General features: G+C 42.6%; 3 protein-coding genes across 4 annotated transcripts; all 3 read left to right on the top strand.

Annotated features, from left to right (window-relative positions):
- The first annotated feature begins 200 nt into the window (after positions 1-200).
- On the top strand, positions 201-4095 carry lap3 (leucine aminopeptidase 3). 2 transcript variants are annotated; one of them, XM_053418454.1, is made up of 13 exons: positions 201-418; positions 602-717; positions 1197-1251; positions 1330-1435; positions 1519-1678; positions 1779-1943; positions 2150-2308; positions 2458-2582; positions 2749-2837; positions 2923-3025; positions 3194-3273; positions 3361-3473; positions 3595-4095. In XM_053418454.1, the coding sequence occupies exons 1-13, from the start codon at positions 335-337 to the stop codon at positions 3779-3781; spliced, it is 1542 nt and encodes a 513-aa protein (XP_053274429.1). In that variant the 5' UTR covers positions 201-334; the 3' UTR covers positions 3782-4095. The 2 variants fall into 2 exon arrangements, with proteins under 2 accessions (XP_053274429.1, XP_053274430.1); XM_053418455.1 differs by having other exon boundaries at positions 2749-2841; positions 2927-3025.
- A 681-nt stretch (positions 4096-4776) lies between these two features.
- med28 (mediator complex subunit 28) lies at positions 4777-8045 on the top strand. The gene is made up of 4 exons (XM_053416497.1): positions 4777-4950; positions 6729-6795; positions 7268-7380; positions 7616-8045. The coding sequence occupies exons 1-4, from the start codon at positions 4792-4794 to the stop codon at positions 7817-7819; spliced, it is 543 nt and encodes a 180-aa protein (XP_053272472.1). The 5' UTR covers positions 4777-4791; the 3' UTR covers positions 7820-8045.
- Positions 8046-9946: 1901 nt separating this feature from the next.
- klhl2 (kelch-like family member 2) lies at positions 9947-20712 on the top strand. The gene is made up of 15 exons (XM_053416510.1): positions 9947-10086; positions 12744-12863; positions 12992-13098; positions 13238-13359; positions 14585-14747; positions 14892-15001; positions 15136-15252; positions 16133-16282; positions 16392-16509; positions 17423-17620; positions 17708-17809; positions 18467-18595; positions 18705-18845; positions 18939-19082; positions 19182-20712. Exons 1-15 carry the CDS (start codon positions 10019-10021, stop codon positions 19208-19210), a joined length of 1818 nt encoding a protein of 605 aa, XP_053272485.1. The 5' UTR covers positions 9947-10018; the 3' UTR covers positions 19211-20712.
- Positions 20713-21781: the final 1069 nt, after the last annotated feature.

Raw genomic sequence — 21781 nt, 5'->3', positions numbered from 1 at the left:
TTCTCTATAGGAACTCACCATCACTTAATCTTTTTAACATGGGTTCAAATTAAAAGTATTATTTTTCCCGTTCGATATTTTCTCCATCAAGCAGAAAACTAATGATTAAAACAGCGTCCGGTCAAATATTTACTGCTCTAACCCACATCTGCCGCAAGGTGGCGACAACCATAGTGGCGACAACTGCCGGTTTCCGTCGCTTATTACTGACGTCAGAGAATACGCGACCTTGTTGTTCGGCTTCGTCCTGCATATGTTTGCGACCTTTACTTCTCTTGAATGAGACGATAAGCGGTTCCAGTTCTGTCGGTTTGTGTTTGTGCAGCAGGTCACGATGCTTCTCGTGAGGAGAGTCGTGCAGAGGACGAACCCCAACAGGTCGTTTTCTGCTTCACACACTCAACTGAGCCACAGGAAGGTGAGGAGCCCGGCTTACGTCATCTGTCAAACATCTGACACCTGGCAGAGAGAGACAGTTACATCAGTGACTCTCAGAAGCTTCAGTCTGTGCGAGCTGTGTTTGTTATCGATTGTGTTCATGCGAGCAACATTTTTGTCTTTGAGTGTGTGTTTCTCTCATTGTGTGTGTGTGTTTGTGTAGGGTCTGGTGTTGGGGGTGTTTGAGAAGGAGGGAGAGGAGGCTGGTCTTCATCTCACAGAGGCAGCGACAGGCTTTGACCAAACAGTGTCAGGGAAACTGTCTGAGTTGCTGACAATGTGAGTCTCCTTCATCTGCACACCAGGGCTCGGCAATAACACAACAGCAAAAGTTATCGCATTATAATCTTCATCAATAGTTGTTTAACAAAAGTCTGATATATATATATATGTTGATTTATTGCATTGTGCAGACACAATGAGGAGGTACAACACATAGCTTATCTACCTCAGATTTGTAAAAACGTTTAGCTGTTTTGCTTTAAACCTAAAATAAATAATAATGTGACATTTATTGTGATATAATCAGTATCAATGATATTAATATTTAAATGGTCCATCCCTTCAATAAATATATATACAGTTTTATGAAGACTTCTGAACACCAAAGCAGATCTTAAGTTTTACCAAGCCAAACAAAATTGTGAATCTCCTAATGCACACAGTGATAAAACACTAATTATCAGAAGCCTGCTCCAGAGGTGTGTCTATTCTGCTGTTGTTGTGTTAAATAAACTTCTGTTTTTTCTTTTGTCCAGCTCTGGACCTGCGCTGAAGAAAGGCAGTAGCAGAATATTCTATGGAGTCCACACGGTAACAAAGTGTGACATCAGATTTAAATTAAATAAATAACATGACAGTATTTGAGTATTTATTCTGCGTCTTCTCCAGGACTTCCCCTGTGTAGCAGTAGTAGGACTGGGTAAGAGTAACGCAGGAGTGTGTGGGGCAGAGAACTGGGACATCGGCAAGGAGAACATCAGAGCTGCAGTGTCAGGTGAGACACGTTACCTCGGCTCGTCTCGGTGGGGGATCGGCTGCAGTGGGCTGATGTCTGTGTGTTTCTCTGCACGTGCTCAGCTGGCTGCCGGTCACTTCAGGACCTGGAGGTGAACCACGTGGAGGTGGACGGCTGCGGTGATGCTCAGTCGGCAGCTGAAGGCGCTGCTCTGGGTCTGTTCCACTATGACCAACTCAAATCCAAGAAGAAGAACAAAGTGACAACGCAGCTCCATGGAAGGTAGAACCACAGCTGGACGCTAAAACTGGGAGTTTTTATTGCATTCACATCCATGCAGTTTCACATCACTGTGTATTTGTCCGTGTGTTATTACTCTCAGTGCGGATTCGGTCGGGTGGGAGAAAGGAGTTCTTTACGCTGAAGGCCAAAACCTGGCACGGCTGCTGATGGAAGGTCCAGCGAATCACATAACGCCGACTGTGTTTGCCAGCATCATTGAAGAGAATTTAGCAGGACATGCTGGACGAGTCACGATAAAGAAGAGGTTAGTGAGACATTCATCATCGTACGATTAAGACACGTGAAACACGTTCAAAAGGACATTTGAGACATGGAAACTTTTTAAAGCTTTTTACAGCTGTTGGGCTACTTCAGTTACACCTTTTGATGGGAACATAAATATATCCCTCTCAATGTCCGGAGAGTCGCTGGGGTGAAAGAGAAGTGATCATATAATTAATATCTGTACAGATCCCAGGACTGGATTGAGGAGCAACAGATGGGAGCCTTCCTCAGCGTGTCCAAAGGCTCAGAGGAGCCCCCTGTCTTCCTGGAGATTCATTACAATGGTGCACCCGAGAGCACGGAGGCCCCACTGCTCTTAGTGGGCAAAGGCATCACCTTTGACACGTAAACCATAATATTACTCTATTTGATTGGATATCTAATCTACCACATTTACTGCTTAATTTATACCATAGAGTGCTCTTATTGTGCTCACCTGTGTGTGTGTCTGTTTGTGTCTTTTTGTGTCTGTGTTTGTCTCTGTGTGTGTATAGTGGAGGTATTTCTCTGAAGCCATCTGCTTCTATGGATGAAATGAGAGCTGACATGGGCGGTGCTGCCACCGTGTGTTCATCCATTGTCACAGCAGCAGCTTTGAAACTGCCAGTCAACATTATTGGTGAGTTTTGTGACATATTTACCTCCTAATATCGGTATCATCACTAGCTCCCAAAAGTCTATGTCATCCATGATCTAGTCACTACCCAGAGGGATTTTCTGAATCACTGAAGATCATTTATTTACAATAGCTCACCCTACCTCTCTGTTTCATATTATTAAACCAGGTCTGGCTCCTCTGTGTGAGAACATGCCCAGTGGGAAGGCCACTAAACCAGGTGATGTAGTCACAGCCAAGAATGGAAAAACAATCCAGGTGAGTTCTTGATGAGAAGTTAGAAGTAGTCATCTTTGTGTATTTGTGTGTGTACAGATGAGCTGACTGTCCTCTCCACACACAGGTAGATAACACAGATGCAGAGGGCAGACTGGTTCTCGCCGACGCACTCTGTTATGGACACACCTTCAACCCCAGGGCCATTGTCAATGTTGCTACATTAACAGGTGGGATTTTCCCACATTAAAAACTATTTGTGGCGTTTGTTTGAGCTGTTATGAAAGGTGTCATTCAAAGGCAAATGCAGACAAACGACTGGTTTGAACCCACTTGAAAATGTGGGTCTCGTCTGGTTCTTGTCTGACTCTTGAGTTGTGTCGTCTTGTGTTTTCAAGGTGCTATGGATGTCGCGCTCGGCTCAGCAGCAACTGGAGTATTCACAAATTCTGACTGGCTCTGGGAGCAGCTGCAGAAGGTACAGCAAGCGCATGCAAACTAAACACAATAGACACACGCCCATCTCTGTCTCTCAGCTCCAGTGTTGACTAATGGTGTGTTGCAGGCCAGTGTTGTGACGGGTGACAGAGTGTGGCGGATGCCCCTGTTCCAGCACTACACCAGACAGGTGACTGACTGCCAGCTGGCAGACGTCAACAACGTCGGCAAGTACAGCCGGTACGTATCTCACGTTACTCAGTTAGCGCCTGCAGCTCCTGCTGGAGGCTTCAGAGGATCAGAGGAGTGGATTCATGGCTTTATTTAACAGAATTTCATTATTATCTGTTTTATTTTCTAGTTCTGGCGGCGCATGCACAGCGGCCGCATTCCTGAGAGAGTTTGTCACAGCTCCACATTGGGCTCATCTGGACATCGCTGGTGTGATGAGTAACAAAGATGAAGTTCCCTACCTGAGGAAGGGGATGTCCGGGAGACCAACACGTACACTGGTGGAGTTTGCTGCCGGGCTGGCACATCACGGCTGAGAGACTCTGGCTGGATTCAACAGAGACAGAGAGCTAAATGCCAAGGGTCAAAGTTCACACAGAATTATACTGTATAATTTTACTGCTGGAAGTAATTATAGAAATTTAAAAGACTCAAATTTTATAAAGGGTTGTTTGATCTTTGAATTTCTACATCCAGCAGATTAATTAGTACAATATATTTTTAAAGCTTTGTGAAATGTCCATTTTCTTGTTACTTCAGCTGAAAAAACTTTAAAGATCTGTATTAACTAAATAATGTTTCAGATAATTTATATGTTGTATAAATAAACTCTCTATGTCTTTAATTATGAGCCCTGTGTGTCTTTGGCTCTTCTTTCAATGCAGAATGGTTTTTCACGTCACAAGTACCTGGACTCTCGAACATTACATAGCGTATGTGTCAATGAACATCTCCTAAGACAAACAGATGTTGACATGTTGCTCTAACAGCCTCTGCTCTTGTGGGAAAGTGCTCAAATTGGCAGACAAATTCAAAAGTGTGTAACATAACCCCCAAAACAACATGAATACAGAAATGCAGCCTATTGCAACAGTTCAACAATGGGGTTAGGGTGAGAATGATGATTCAACTGAAAGGTTGGAAGTGTTGAAACCTTTAAATGCAACATCTTTTATTATTATTTGACCTGTTAATAACAATATTAAATGTGTTATCCCACATATTGACCCTTTTCTTGCAAACATTTTTGTAATTGTTATAAAAGCTTTAAAATATGTTTTTTCTTATCTGAATGAAGTCTAGTAACATTGATTGATTGGTTAATTGAATGATTGGTTAGTTTGACAACATAAACAACAATTCAAAAGCACCACAATATGCTACTTCAAGCCACTTTTAAGCCATGTTTAAAAAATAACCTAAAGATTAGAAACTACACATTTATGACATATTTCCTGATCTGTCCACATACTTTTGTCCAGAAGGAACGTACACACCAGTGCGCATGCCCAGACCGGGCAGCAACAAGCGTCCCTCTCAGATCAAGATGGCGTCGTCCATGGGTGGGATGTTTCCCGGTCAGCAGCCGCCCGGTGCTCATCCCGTCGGGGGTCCGGGTGGACCGGGACAACCGGGCTTCCCCGCTCCGGCTGCTCGGGCTCCGGGCAACAACACGCTGGTGGACGAACTGGAGGCTTCGTTCGAGGTGGGAGGAAGTTGTGTGTTAGCTTCCGTTAGCTGCGTGTGCTAACTGTTGTTAATAAGATGATTCCCCAGTGTTGATGCAGGGCTGAGACACATTTAACTTTATTTCACAGCGACTCGACTCAGACAAATGCAGATGTTAAGTGTTTGTCAGCGTTAATGCTGAGTCACTGTCAAACCACAGGCTTCAGCACGTTTATTTACAGCTACCAAAACATTGTATCCCTCCTTTAACCCTGCTAGCATAAAACACAACTACTCTCTCACAGGTTGTAGATAGATAGAGAGGTATATAGGAAATATAGATGGATAGAGATAGATAGATATAGAGAGGTAGAGTGATAGATAGAGACAGATAAAGAGAGAGAGGTATAGAGAGAGATATAGATAGAGAAAGATGGATAGAGAAATATAGATATAGGTAGAGAGACATATAGAGAGGTAGAGTGATAGATAGACAGATAAAGAGAGAGAGAGAGAGAGAGAGAGGTATAGAGACAGATAGACAGGTATATAGAGAAACATAGAGAGGTAGAGGGAGAGAGAGGCAGAAAGAGAGGTGTATAGAGAGAAAGATAGATAGGGAGGTATATAGAGAGGTTGAGAGAGAGATTTAGATAGAGTATATAGAGAGGTATAGATAGATAGAGACAGAAAGAGTGATAGAGAGGTGTATATACAGAGAGAAAGATACTTTATTGATCCTGACGGAAAGTTCGGATAATAAGAACTAACATGTTTGCTCTTATTACACAGAGAAATGCATAATACACCAACACATCTGGTTTCTAACACTTTGCAAAATAGCATTCACACATTATGGTTCTGTCCACTTACTTTTGAGTTTGGTTTCGAGAGGATTCTTCCAGTTAAATCTCATAAGGCGGTTCTTTCTCTCCACAGTCGTCAAAGTGTCTTGGGAACGTCTTGGGTTTATCTTTAAATGTTAAGGTCTCGGCCTGACTATGCAAAGTGTCTTTAAGATGACATACATTATGATTTGACGCTGTACATATGGAATTTTATTTAATGACAGTTGAATTCAAAGAAATCTTCTTTCCTCTTTTCTGCACAACATAGATCTGCAGTGATTGACCTCTGTGAGTCAGAATCTGGATTAATGACTCGTTACAAGACAGTGAAAAATATTTGTTTTAAATCATCTTGAACGATGTAATGTTTTACTCTTATAAAATGTTTATTGACCAGATGATAAATCATAACTGTCAGCTGCAGTACTGGTGTAGAAGATCCTCAGAGCCCTGACCTTAACTAATGGAATGAAACAAATATATGTGTCCCCTGCCTGTCTGTGATTAATGCAGAACAAAAGACCGAAGGGAACAACAGCCAGACTGTAGCCAGACAAGGTCACAGACGCTGGTTCCCCACAAGCAGCTGTGGGTCTGTAGATGTATGTAATGCAGACTGAGCAAGATCTAATCACCCATCATCAGTGCCCAGTATCACGTTTGCTCTTGCAGGAGTAGATAACTCTGGCCCCCTGTTAAAGTCTTTTGGAAAACCTCCTCCATTAGAGTGAAGCCTCTTACAGCAGCAGATTAATATCTCGGTTTCTCTCTCGATGCTGTAATGATTTTTTGAAAGCTGTTGTTATTCAGGGAGGAAAAGATTCTCATGGCTAAACATCTTTGGACATCTGTCCTCAAATACCTCCTGTCAGTTAAATAAAGGACTTAGCTCAGTGAGCAGGACTGAGACACTTGAACAGAAGAAGGCTGATTTAGTTACGTTGCTCTCTTGTTTTTTTTTCTGCAGGCATGTTTTGCATCCCTGGTGAGTCAGGACTACGTTAATGGAACAGACCAAGAGGAGATTCGAACTGGTGAGCGAAGCCCCGAAGGTTTTATTTGTTGAGCTTCAGGTCATATTATAGACTTAATATTGGTTTACAATGTCTAAAAAATGACTACACCCCTGCTCAGTATATCTTTATATGTTACTTATAATTATATATGTGCGATCACAAAATACCATCCATTTAATACATTTCAATAAGTAGACATATCTGCAAAACCCTAGTAAAAGATCTATATTAGAACCAGCTGAAATAAAACTGCTTCTCTCTATTCTAAGGCCAGATTGCATAAATAAATATGAAAATATTATGACTCTTCATATTACTTCCAAACACTGCTGAAGCTGTATTTCAGGTTATGTTCATTTTTCAAATTAAGCACAAGATCTAACACCCTGAACTTGAATTGAATACCAATATTGGAAGAAGAACTGTCTGTTTTCAATCGAGTGTTGTACTTCGTTTGGTTGAATACTGTGTATCTGTCTGTTGATTGCAGGTGTTGATCAGTGCATACAGAAGTTTCTGGACGTGGCTCGACAGACCGAGTGCTTCTTCCTACAGAAAAGGCTCCAGTTATCTGTGCAGAAGCCAGAGCAGGTGGTGAAAGAGGTGAATCATTGGACTGACTTTCCTTCTCATCGTTTTGATTTGGTCCTTTTCACAACCTCCTTGGTTTTAAAGAGATTGCCCAACTATTTCCCGAAACACAAAACAAACTGGGAAATCACAAATTCTCACTGACGTCCAGAACCTGCGTCAAATCCAGATTTTAGTGGCCTTTATCTCAGTGTTTCGAAATTATCATCTGTCTCTTCACATGTCCATTTTTGTTTTCTCACCTCAGGATGTGTCAGAGTTACGTAACGAGCTACAGAGGAAAGAACTGCTGGTTCAGAAGCACTTGTCCAAACTGCACCACTGGCAACAGGTGCTCGAGGATGTGAGCGTTCAACACCGCAAACCCTCGGACCTTCCTCCCCCCGGACCGCTGGCCTTTCTGGAGCAGGCCTCTGCCAGTCTGCCCCCCGCCCCTCTGAAGCCAAACTAATACAAACTCAAGGAAAGAACACCATGAACGTGGTGTGATGCCCTCTGTCAACCTGTGAGGAAACTGAAGACAGGTGTTTACTGTGCAGGGAATTCATGCATTGATCACACACACATTCACAAACCTTAATGTTTCTTCAGTATTTTGATCCATGTAAATATTTCTGCTGTCAACATTTGTTTTTTTATACTGTAAAAAATAAAATACAAATTGTGAGTATATTGAATCTTGTCTGAAGCTTTAATGGAATTTTCTTGCTTTTACTCTTCCACAGTTTCATCATTGAAAACAGGATCTATCTCTGGCAGTAGAATTTTAAAGGGGCATTCCAACAATTTCACACATGAAGGGCAGTTTACCAGACTGTGAAAACGGCCTGGAAGTCCTTTGTTATAAATCCTGATGATATCAGACATGGCCACTTAGAGGGAAGTAGATGCTATCAAAGTGCATTATGGGAAGTGGAGGTTGTTTTTTTTTAAAGAGCTTGACAATACTTTATTTATGTATAATCTGTGTATTTGGAGTTTCACAAATATGAGCAACTTTACTGAAATACCCCATCCAATCACCGAAGCTTGTCCCTCATTAAATATTTGCAAAAGTATCGCTTATAACTAGGATGTCTTATTTTTAATGATAACTTTAACATCATAGCAAAATTATCATGTAGGTAAAAACAACAATCTGCTTGCAGCTTCGATTCCATGTGACTTGTTTCATATCAGACGGATGTTTGACATGAGTGAAGCCATGACTGAGGCCTCTGACAGCCTGGTGTCTCTAATACAGTCAGTGTCCTCACACCATAACAGACTTGTTCCTCCAGCTTCACAGCTCTCGCCTGTCCACGCCGACAGCACAGACAGACACAAATCACAACAGACGGACTCTGCGGACAAAGTCTTCTACACAATGAGGCTGTTCACATGAAACCAACTGGGAATTGACAGATTACCACTTTTGTTAGCAGACCCAGAAATAATATGTTCTGGAGGAAGAGTTATGATAAAAGCCTGAATTATTAGAGAGATCAAAATAATGACGTGAAATATCAAAAATCTTGATTCAGAGCATCAATGGGATAAGATTATTAGATATAAAGTAAAAATGGAATCATTGATTTACGATATATGCAGAATTTGTTTCACTAACTCAAAATTAACACTATCTTATAAGTTATTATGAGTTATGACAGCACAATTATTAGATGAGATGTCAAAAGTGTGACAATTGATGTCAAACTTATAGTTGGAGGGTTCAATTGGTGAAAATTAAAAGTACGGTTACATTTTTTTAAATTATGAGATAAGTCAAAGATTTAAAACAAATAAATATCAAGATAGTTGAAGTGGGTATGTATTACATTGATGCCATTAAGTATCTAGTCAACTTTATATAAATATATAATAATTAATATAATATTTTGTCCTATTTCAAATGTATATAAAAATATATGTATATTAGAAGTTATTAGATAGTCAGAATTACGAGAAGAGTCCCACACGATTCAATAAAAATCAGTAAAGGAAATTTGAGAAAGCACAAAAATTATAGAATATAATTTCAATATATAAAGATCCAATATTCCAACATTAAAAGAATATTAATCGTGGTAGTATAAGTATTAGTATTATTAGTAGTAGTGGCATTAGTATTCTTATTATTAGCAGTATTAGTATTATTATTGGCCTCCTCTCCGGCCAGTCTTCCACAGCTAGAGGGAGACAGTGTTTCTTGTGGGACACCTTGTCCGCTCTTGTCTTTACCGTCATGTCCTTGTTTGTGCGTTTTAATCAGCGATTGGAAAATAACAGGTATCCTCGTCTGTCCGCCTCGCGCACACACTCACAGACACGCACCCGGGAGGACAGAGGTGGGGGCGCCGCAGCAGAATCAAAATAAACCCGGTGTCTCTCGGCGGCTGGTTCCGTCCACGCAGCGGCGGGTGGTGTGTGTGTGTGTGTGGCGGGGCAGAGGCAGCAGTCCTCCGGGTACAGCAGCCGGGCTGGATCGCAACGTGTTGGTGCGGAGAGTCACCGCAGTCCTCACCGGGCTGTGTGTTGCTCCGAGCCGGGCTGCAGCGCTGTGATCGCGGCTGCCGTCAGCCCGTCTCACCGCCGCCGCCTCTGGACAGATGGTCCCCGCGATCCACGCCTGAGCCTCGGATCCGGTCACTGACGACACGGTGGATATGGAATGGTGCATGCCGCTGGGCCAAGTGTGCAGCCTCTGAACAACACCGGAATCATGGACAGTCATCCGCTGTAAGTGTGTGAGAAACCAGTGTGTGTGTGTGTGTGTGTGTGTGTGTGTGTGTGTGTGTGTGTGTGTGTTGGTGGTGTGTTGACGTTTCCCAGTGGCTGCTTGTGACTGATGGTGCCGCATTGACAGAGACAGCGGACAGCCGGTGTGCCTGCTCCCTGCCCGGGGGTGGGGACCGGAGACCGGGGACCAGGATCCAGGCTCCGGGAGGCTGCAGCCGGCTGGAGGGTGTCTGCCTGTTGGTTGGGCACATTGGAAGTGTTTGGTTTGCGGTAGAGAGGGATGTGTGTTAAACAGTTAGGAAGCCCATGCATGTGTGTGTTTGTGTGTGTGTGTTTGTGTGTATGAGTGTGCGTGTGGGTGTGCTTGTGGCAAGACATGAGGGCCACGTGATTTTTACATTAACAACATAATTAAATGGATTATTTTATTATGAATGGTGTGTGTGTGCGTGTGTGTGTGTGTGTGTGTGTGTGTGTTTGTGTGTGTGTGTGTTGAACATTTACACTATTGAGGTACTTGTTACTTTACTTGAGTATTTCAATGTTACACCATGTTTGTTGATTTTGTGCTTGTGTTACATTGCTATTGAACGAAATCACGATAATTACAGATATTGTTTAGTGTTTTTTCAGATTTAAACTTCACATAGTTTTTTAAATGATCATTTATTTTAGAGCACAAGGTGAAAGGGAACTCTTTTGTACAACCTGACAGACAGAATACACTGAGAGGCACAAACAAAGTAGAAATGTAAGTTTATATTTTTTTCCTCACTTAGTTTTGGCGGGCATACAAAAGGTATAAGGTTTTTAGTAGTATATAAATAATAAAACAAGTACAAATCTAATCTCAGTGAAAGATATTAAAATAAGGAAATCCAGGCTCTAAAAGGAAGAAGATAGAAATGTCTAATCTCATATATACCCCCTCTATATACCCACATCAAACAACGATCACACATTGAATGAGTCAATCAGGATAAGCATTAGCCTGCATTCAATCCAAGACGGGATCACATCACAACTCCATCCCATCCTTTCAATACTCAGTTTTAAAAAAGTCTTTTAAATGTGATTAATGTGTCACGTGTCTTCTCGGGAGGTAAAACACTGAAGAGCCTTCACAGCAAAACATTTGATCCACTTCTGATTCAACAGCTGGGGCAGTTGTGAGGATTCACGGGTTTCACAGATGGAATTGGGAGAAAAGCTTTCAAACTGTGTGTAATAGGTCAAGGTTGATCTGCAGACTGAGTCAGTTCAGACAGAAACACACTGAGAGCAGCTCCTCCAAAGACAGAGTGTCCCGCGAGGTGCTGCGGTGTATTTTAAAAAGGTCAAAGATTTAAACTCTGTGCTCATGATGCTGAAATCATCCAGTGAAGAGATGCAACAGTTGTTAGATTAATCTAAACACTATCTGTAACTAATTGCATAATCTTTCAACCTGAAGTGACCACAAATATCTGTTTTCAGCTCCTCGGATTTAAAGTTTTTCTACTTTTCTTTTTTAATGTCACTAAAAAAATCTATATCTGTGGGTCTGGAGTTGTTGGACAGAAAAGTTTATTTAAAAAAAAAAGTAAACTCGGTCTCTGGTGCGGAGGGATGGACAGTTTGCATTTTGTCAGGCATTTCTAAATTAAACGTGAATAGTTGTTAAATGACAATCGGGCCAATATGGATTTTTGGGGCTGATGCCGATATTGGAAAGTTAAAAAAAATCAATATGAATTTAAGTGTAATTGAGGCATTTGAAATTTTACAGTTTAACCGTAAACTTTGTTATAAATATCTGGAAATAAATATTAAGTTCAAGTACAACCAAATATGTTGAAAGTAAACTTTGCGTTTTTTATTCTGTAAAATTAAAGTTTTCATGTCGGCAAACAAACACTGATACCGATATCAGTGTTTGATATCTGTGAAATTCTCCAATCTATATCGGCCAACCGAGAATTCAGTCAGCCTTTATCTTCAATGAGTTGGAGATATATTGATGAATCAACACTTTAGGGGATAAATACACCAGTTGAGCAAAATACAAACTAATAATTAAAGTGGGATTTAGACACAGGGACCCACCACAGGACAACTCCACAGCATCCGATGATCATTCTGGTCGGGACATAGAATTTGTATTTCAGATCCATAACTAATCAAATGACCGAATCCAGTTGAAACCCAGTGAACCTGAGGGTCTGTGTTACCCGGCAGCTTCCTGGCTCTGTCTGATGGATAATCCATGAAGTGGCCACTGAGTGCATGTTTCTTTTTAATGTCATTTGGGGAAAGAAACTGTTGTAAATCAGAGACAGCAAATATTGAACTGTAGGAATCAAGAGCTGCAGTTGCCGACAGATAAACTTGCTCAAAATAAAGAAACAGATGTGAGCAGGGTTAAAATGATTGCAAACATAATTCAGAAAAATGGACGACAACCTTAACACAATCTCTGGAGTAAAAACCATAACACAATCTGAGATGTCCTCGTTCTGATTTCCTTGTATCAGGAGACCTCTTGTGACCCGCGCTTGCTCAGCAGTGTTCTTTTCTTTCCCTGTAGCAACACAATCATCTCTGTGTGCCCTGATTCACTGATTCTCTTCTTGTGCGTGTTTGTGTGTTTGCTTCATGTCTGCACTGTCCCCTCTCAGGTGCACTAGACCTTGTCCAGAAGGTCTGGACAAAGAAGATGGAGTCGAGAGGCAAGGTCCCGTCACTTTCAACCACCGGCACATGAGGAAGGCGTTCAAAGTCATGAACGAGCTGCGCAGGTGGGACAAACTCCGTCTTTGATTCTGTCTCTTGTCTCGTCGTCCTCAGATCCTTTGTGTCCCTCCGTCTGAGATTTAACTGGACACGTTTACCTCCCTCTGTCTCCATCTCCTGCATGTGAATACAGCCAGAATCTGTTGTGTGATGTGACCATAGTGGCGGAGGACGTGGAGATCGCTGCTCACAGAGTGGTCCTGGCCGCCGGGAGCCCTTACTTCCACGCCATGTTCACGGGTAGGGACGATCTTCTCTCCTCGCCGCAAGACACACGTGTTTAGATCCTTTAAGACTGATTAGCACAGTACACAGTTATTATGTGTGTGGCAGTAGACGGCGAACATGTGTGTGTGTGTGTCTGCGTGTGCACTAACAGGAGAGATGGCCGAGAGCAGAGCAAAACGAGTGAGGATAAAGGAGATGGATGGTTGGACTCTGGGCCTGCTGGTGGACTACATCTACACAGCGGAGATACAGGTCACAGAGGACAACGTGCAGGTAGACACACACACACACACACACACACACACACACACGGTAACACTCTCTCTCTCTCAATTGACACACATTCATTTATTTTAACATAATTATTGGAATGATGAATCCTCTTACAAACTTCGAGGGTCTAAATTTCTGTTAAATCTTTTTAGTTTCCTATAATTATGTTTTTCACATGAATGGCTGTGTTTATATATAAATAGCATATTAGGTCATGAGTTTATGGTCTAAAATTGTATACATGTTTACCTGACACCTTCGTAGTTGACCTGTTGCTGGTCAGTTATGAGAAATTAAACGGGTAATTAAACTTCCTGGAAAGCAGTGGGTGCATTGTAAGTGGTGACCTAGTTCAATATAAATATGTTTAAAAAGTGACTCCACTAAAGGATGTCATTATAAAAATCTAAATCTCTAGACATGCTAAACCCACTGGTTTACACATGTTTGATACCTCACTGTTCTATGTATTAAAGTGAAACTATCCTTCTCATCTGCATCCCCATCTCCCTGCTGACATTGGCCGAGAGGCCGAGTACATCCAGGTACAGCCTGGACAAACTAGGTCACATTAAATAATGAAATATTGGAATATAGTTTAATTTCATTCCATAACAACCAATTGCTGTGTAGCATTGGATGGACTGAACAAATTTGTCCAACAATTTACCACGTGATAGAGGAATATTTCCTGATCAGATCCTTTAGGCTTTTCCTGCAGAAGTGAGTGTGTGGATGTTCCTCGACATCAGGTGGCTGCTGTAAGGAAGGAAAAATCAATTCCCTTCTGTACGGTGGCCCTGAATAGCAAATCACAAAACATGTGGATGGTGCATCCATCCAATCAGCAATGATTGGGTTTTGTGATTTGTTGTTGGGGTTTTGTCAGGGCCACTGTGCTTTAGTGCAAATAAACATTCACAAGTATCCAGTTATTTCACATGATTGGAAAGTTAAAAAGATGAAAACCAAACTGAAAAGTAATTTCTGAGTTTTACTCTTGTTATTTATTGTACAGTGACACAGACCTTCTCTAATCCCCACATGTATTTGATCAAACAGGTCTTACAACAGCAGCAGCCTCAAATTAAACACTTCTGTGTCTTGCTTAGGAAATCTGTAGAGGACATTTTGCCCGATCGAACCTATGTTCAACCGACTTGAATCATCTGCTCTATTCGGTACCATAGCTTCCCCTTAATGTGTGTGTCTGTGTGTGTGACAGGCGCTGCTGCCTGCAGCGGGCCTGCTCCAGCTGAACGAGGTGAAAAAGGCCTGTTGTGAGTTTCTGAGCTCTCAGCTTCATCCGTCCAACTGTCTGGGAATACGAGCCTTCGCTGACCTGCACGCCTGCTCTCAGCTGCTCGCACAGGCCAACAGCTATGCAGGTGCGTGTGTGTGTGTGGCTGCTTTTCATTGCTCCACTGAAAAAGCTTTGTGTGTGTGTGTCCGTGAGCATGTGGGACAGAACGAGAACAGGGCAAATCTGTGATCGTAAAGATTTCTTTTCCATCTCTTGTTTTTGCTGACAGAGCAACATTTCGCTGAGGTGGTCGGGAGTGAGGAGTTCCTTAATTTGGGCATGGAGCAAGTGTCCAGCCTGATCGCCAGCGACAAGCTCACCATCCCCACGGAAGAGAAGGTGCACACATAAACACATACAAACACACACACACACACACACACCCTGCCCAGCGTGTCCTAACCACCATGGACCTGAATTATTGTTTCTGTCGCTGATGTGCTAAAGCTGAGCGGGTGTTTGTTCTTGTGCAGGTTTTTGAAGCAGTCATAGCCTGGGTCAACCATGACAAAGATGTCCGCCAGGAACACTTGGCTCACCTGATGGAGCACGTCCGCCTGCCGCTCCTCTCCAGAGAATACCTGGTGCAGGTACGAGAGGCTACGTCTGATTTTGTTGCTTCTCTTTTTCAACTCATGTGAGTTTCAAGCTGTCGAAAGGGGAGGACGGAGGCATTAGGGTTTTTTATGTCTGTCTGGGGAAGGTTATATTTCAGGAATAGAAGGATAATAGGATCAGATGGAGAAGTGATGACTTCTCCGTTTCCTAAAGGGTCAAAGGTCACCTTCTCTGTGGCAAGATAACGTTCACTTTCTTTTCTGCACATCATTCCAAAACGCATACTTCATGAACAGAAGGGCAAATGATGACCATATATTTGGTTTGACACTGATTTGCTGACACTAAAAAACCTGAACTGTAACTATGAGGATCCTTTGTGTTCCCTGGTTGGAAACGTGTATGAAGCCTCCCTGCTTCGGTATTTGTAACTTTTTTGCAGCAGCATCCATATTGAAGCATTGTTACAAAAACTTTATATTCTATCAGAATCAGCTTTTTTGGTCCATCATGTGGACACAGAGTGACTTTTGCAGTTGCTTCCCTCTCACAGACGACAGGTTGTTGTGATGAGAATTCTCTCTCTGTGTGTGTGTGTGTGTGAGTTGTTGACACTTTTAGGGGCATTGAGTTTTTTTAGCTGCACCAAGAACACGTGAATGAGAGCATATACTTCTTTGTGTGCTTTACTATTTAAAAAAACTCGAGTCAGTATGTGAGTTTGTGAGTCAGTATAGTGAGTCCAATAGGAAAATGATTTTAAATGGTTCAGTGATCTTTATTTCTGTCATGTAAGCCTGTGTTTTATTTACAGTTTAAATATGTCATAATATCTATATTGCCAATATATCAGAATATCTCTGTAGACGCTGCTGTCTGATTGGTTCCTGTCTCCCTGTGTGGGTGTGTCAGCGGGTGGAGGAGGAGTGTCTGATTAAGAACAGCAGTGCCTGTAAAGATTACCTGATTGAGGCCATGAAGTATCACCTGCTGCCGGCCGACCAGAGAGCTCTGATGAAGACGGCACGCACACGCATGAGGACTCCAGCCTGCTGCCCCAAGGTACAAACACTGTCCCCCCCCCCTGGGAGTCACTGAGCACAGGACCTAAACCAGCCAAGGCCCCAATTGATCCACAGCCCATCATGTTACTGTCACTGGTTGCCTTTAGGTGATGGTGGTGGTCGGAGGCCAGGCTCCCAAAGCGATCCGCAGTGTTGAATGTTACGATTTTGAGGAGCAGCGATGGTACCAGGTGGCTGAACTCCCCACCAGGAGGTGCAGAGCAGGTAGGATATCAAAGTTACATCACAGACAGACGCCCTGGACTGATCACCATTGTATCACAGGGCCAACATTCAGAGGCGAGCAACTATTCACATTCACACCTTCAGACAGTTTAGTCTCCAATTTATTTATTTTTTGTAAATGGTTTTGTATTTGTAAAGAGCTTTTCTAGTCTTGATGACCACTCAAAGCGCTTTACAGTACAGTTTTTACATTCACCCATTCACACACACATTTATACAGTGCATCTATTCGCAGCACTTTGTTATTCAATGGGGGGCAATTCAGGGTTCAGCTTCTTGCCCAAGGACACTTCGGCATGCAGATGGGCTAGACTGGGGATCGAACTGCCGACCTTCAGGTCCGAGGACGACCACTCTACCCCTCAGCCACAGCTGCCCCAATTAACCTGACTCCATCTGCATGTGATTGGACAGTGAGAGGAAGTCAGAGAAGACCCACACAGAAACACTGAGAATATACAAACTCAACACGGAAAGACCCCAGATTCAAACTAGGAACCTAGTCCGTCTCCCTTTCTGCACTGGTGCACGTTTGCCAGTATATCACCTTGACCCTACAGATGAACAAAATCCAGCAGTGCACAACACAATGTTCGATACACAGGGCTGCAATGAATACACCAGTTATGTTCTTCAATTCAGGTAAAAAATAAAAGAAGGCTGTGTTTCTCAGCAGTGTATGAAAACAGCTTGTCGGCCTGTCAATGTTTTCAGTTTAGAAAAAGCATCTTTAAACTGAAAGCAGCTACAAACTGTTCACTTCTGTCTTTTTAACCTGGTGACATTAATAATGAGTCATGCAACCGAGGCTCCTTCTGCTTTTATTGAATCAAGCTGTTTATGTGCGTCTCTGTAGATATTTGTGTTAACGCTCTTCTGTTGTTGTCCTCAGGTGTGGTGTACGTGGGCGGCTGTGTGTACGCAGTCGGCGGTTTCAACGGTTCTTTGCGTGTACGGACCGTCGACTGTTACGACCCGATGATGGACCGCTGGTCCAGCGTGAGCAGCATGCAGGACCGCCGGTCGACGCTCGGTGCTGCTGTGCTCAACGGACTCCTGTACGCGGTGGGAGGCTTCGATGGCAGCTCAGGTATGATTGTGTCAGTGTGAGGCTGTGATGTTGGAACAAGATGAGCAGAGAATCATTATAGATGTGGTTGTCTCTGTGGTTCTGCAGGTTTGTCCACCATCGAGGCGTACAACGCTAAGACAGACGAATGGTTCCATGTGTTACCCATGAGCACCCGGCGCAGCAGTGTGGGAGTGGGAGTTGTTAATGGTGAATAGAATTCCTGGTTTGGTTTTACAGTCAGATTTTATACAAAGATGTTTGGACCGAGTAAAAGACGTACCCGACAATATCAGACTGTATCCCTTTTATAAATACAACTTAAAGTGTAAAGCTCATGTGTTTTTGTTTTGACACAGAGATGTTGATGGAATTCTGCTGATATTGTGATTGGATATAATTATTTTCTTGGTAATTTATACAATTACAGTATACAAGAATTATATACTGTAATTGTTCTCTAGTAGTTTATCCAAAATGCTATGTTGTTCTTGTTGCTGCTGTTGTGCTTCTTAAAATAGCAGTAATACAGTATGAAAATCTGAAAATGGACGTTTATGTACACAGAATGAAAACCCTTCATTAACTAACCCACTTTTTTACATCTTTTTAGCTTTCTTCCAAAGAGATGTTTACAGAGGTGTTTTTACAGAAGAAGAAAATGGAAGAAATGACCTAAAGAGAATAAATGTATAATCCATAAAGTAAAACTTATGAAATCAAGAAAAACTTAAATACCGAAATACCTTTAGGAGTACTTGGTTTCACACATTTTTAATGCCCTCATGGCTACTGTACTAACATATTGGTCTTTAGTCCACCGCCTCTTTGTCTCTGAGTCACATATCTTCTCTGTGTGTTTTCCAGGAGTCCTCTACGCAGTCGGAGGTTATGACGGAGCGACCAGACAGTGTCTGAGTACAGTAGAAGCTTATAATCCAAAAAGTAACGTGTGGAACTACATCGCTGAGATGGGGACAAGACGCAGTGGAGCAGGTGGGTTAAAAAAAACATTGTGATCTACAATCAAAGATCACAAAATAAAAGGAAACGGGGGAAGAAGATGTATATTGTGCCGTTGACCATGTTTCCTATGCTTCCTCAGGTGTAGGTGTGTTAAAAGGTTTACTCTATGCTGTGGGCGGACACGACGGGCCACTGGTGAGAAAGAGCTGTGAAGTGTACGACCCGACCTCCAACAGCTGGCGGCAGGTAGCGGACATGAACATGTGTCGACGTAACGCAGGTCAGTACAACGGTCTGTCCGTCAGACGTCCTGAGGTGTGAGGAGTCTCCCCCCCCCCCCCCTCTTTCATTCTGTGAACCTGTGTGTCTTCAGGTGTGTGTGCTGTGAACAACGTGCTGTATGTGGTCGGGGGGGACGACGGCAGCTGTAATTTGTCCTCTGTGGAGTTCTACAACTCGAACTCGGACAAGTGGACGCTGCTGCCGACCTGCATGAGCACCGGACGCAGTTATGCAGGTGTGAACACACATTCCTCGTGTGGTATGTATGGAAGCTTCATGCTGTGTGGCACCAGTGATTCACCATCATAATAAATAAACATGTTTTAACCTGCAGGTGTGACAGTGATCGACAAGCCCTTATGACTGCTCTTGACACCTGCCGCTGACTCGGAGCGGAATTTATTCTCCTGCTGAATACTGATCTTGGATCTGTTTGTGATGCCAATGCTTGGCTATTTGGGCAGCATTCGCACAGGCACTGACGCAGATGAAGGAAACGACAAGAGTGTTGTTGTTGAAGACGATGAAGATGAAGAAGAAGATGATGAAGATCTTTGCACTTTTCCTGAACAGGGGGGGAGCTTTAACTGACGGGGGGGATGGAACCCGTGTTTTAATCCCCCTCCTGGCAGGACTGCAGCAGCGACTGGACAAAGCAGTTTGAAGTACCACTGTACTGGTGCAGTGCCATTGAAACGCTACTGAAATCAAGCTACTACAATGCAAAGGGACTTTAACATGACTCATGTTAACGCGAACCAGCACTGAGGAAGACCACTGTTCTGCTCCGTGGGAGAGGAAGGCCGAGAACGAACATTTGGGTCTAAAATCTTTGTTTCTCCTTCGTTTTTTTATCCTCCTGAGACGTGTGTTTGAGTGTGTGTGTGTGTGCGTGCTTGCATTTAACGGTGCTCCACTGCTTGCACATGTGAGCATGTGTGTGTTTTGTGTGCATCTGTGTGGTGACGCCGCATGAGCGCACTCCGTCTGACCTCTGACCTTTTACAGTTTTTGCAGTGTTGCTGTTCAAGAGTGCCTGAATGTCAAGTTACGCCCCCGTCCCCTCTCTTCTCCGCTGTTTAGCCTCGAGCGCTGTCACCGGACAGAGCGTGGCTGGACTCGGCCGCTGCCCTGCGACAGAGACACACATCTGGAGAGCAGACGTAAAAGTGTCGACTCCTCGGTTGCAATAGTCTGCATGAATTCAGAACAGCCGTGCGCGAGGCAGTTGCAGAAAATGTACATTTATTTTTCTTCTCAAGCAAAAAAAAAGACTTTCACTGGAACTCTTCTGAAGAGGGAGAAGCCTTGTTTGGAGTTGTTGCAGTGACAGACAGAGGGAGAAGCTGACACACAGTTGGATGTGTGAGTGCTTTGCCGTCAGCTGGCAGCCGTCTTTACCGGGGGTTCTACCCTCCGACGGCATCGACAGCCTGAACTCGCTGCATGGTCCTCGTCTCTGAGCCTCGTGTCCTTCGACCGTGCCCTCTTCTCCTTTCGGTGTAGCAACCCTATAGACGACTGCACACCCTGACGTACTATGAATGTGCCAATTTCAATGTTTTTTCTGTTTGCCGTCTCTCTTGATTACTCGACTGATCTGTTCTCTCTTTCTGGAAAGTGACCAAACCTACTCTTGATTTTTTTTGTTCCTCTTCAGTCTCTTTCTCTTCCTTCTTCCTCCTACTATTGAAAACTTGCTATAATAGTAACTGGTATCGCTGTTTCTTGTCAGTGTATTGAGGAATGTCATGTAGGCTAATGACTTTGAAAACGTTTCATTACTTGTTTTATATTATCATTAATAAATATGCTTCTTGTATTTAAAGCTGTGAAATGATATAATCTGTTTTTAAAACTTTGCCAAATCAGTAAAAACATTGAAATGGAACCTATGTGTGTGTGATATTTTAATAATTTTAACCATACCCCATTTATTATGTCATGAAAAACCTGGAAAAGACATGGAATTGTTAAATGTTTATTTCCAGGCCTGGATAAGTGCTTGAAAAAAAAAATGTAATCCCAAAAGTATTGGAGAAGTCATGGAAATTTGTTATGTTCAAATTTCCATGTTGTTCATTTACGCTGATTTTTAAATAATTAATATGCTTTTAAAAGAAATACGCTCAAAGTATAAGCAGGCATACGCTCTCATACTGATTGAAAAGTTTGGTGGGGGAGCAGGCGGGACAATGCACTATGCCAGGGAAGTGTAGATTTAACCATGCTTGACTACAAATGGAAAAGTACATGCCATGGGTTACAACAGACAAAGACCTCAAACTATTGTCTCATTCATTTGTGTAATTTAAGGTATACGGTATGCTTTGAAATTCTCATTGTTAGCTTAAATACTACATTTTGTCACTTTTTTATGTAAACACTGAGATTTCACAATGTTTGGTCATGGAAATTTGGTTGAAAGTCCTGGAAATCCATCGGTCAAAATGTGTATGAACCCTGTGTGATGTCAGGCTCTGTGTTATTTAATTTCTGCATTAATCATGTCCTTGGTTACAAGTAGGCAAAAATTGGCATCACAGGGATAACTGGAGCTTTTTTCTGCAATACATAAGGCACATGTGGACAGGATGAGACTAGTAAAAACTGGAATAGTGCAAAAATCGATTGAGAGTGCAGAAATACTACATGTGAAATAAAATAATGTACAGCAGCAGTTGCAGTATAATATAAGCATTTACAGTAAAAAAAAAAAACTACACAAAAACATGCTATTATTGCCAAATTCCAAATGACTATATACAATACAATGTGTGTAAAAAGTTATAACACTCATTGAAGTATTTACTTTCTATCTTCTTTACAAAATGAGAACCCCTCTGGTGCTGCTACGGAACAGTGTGATCATTTAAATGTTTTTAAAGTGAGTCGACAGTAAAGTAAAGACGCATGAGTCAAACTTTGTGGAAC

Source organism: Pleuronectes platessa, chromosome 3, assembly GCF_947347685.1.
Source record: "Pleuronectes platessa chromosome 3, fPlePla1.1, whole genome shotgun sequence".
Lineage (NCBI taxonomy): Eukaryota > Metazoa > Chordata > Actinopteri > Pleuronectiformes > Pleuronectidae > Pleuronectes > Pleuronectes platessa.
The sequence above is the reverse complement of the archived record's forward strand: the minus strand, read 5'-3'. Positions and strand labels throughout refer to the sequence as shown.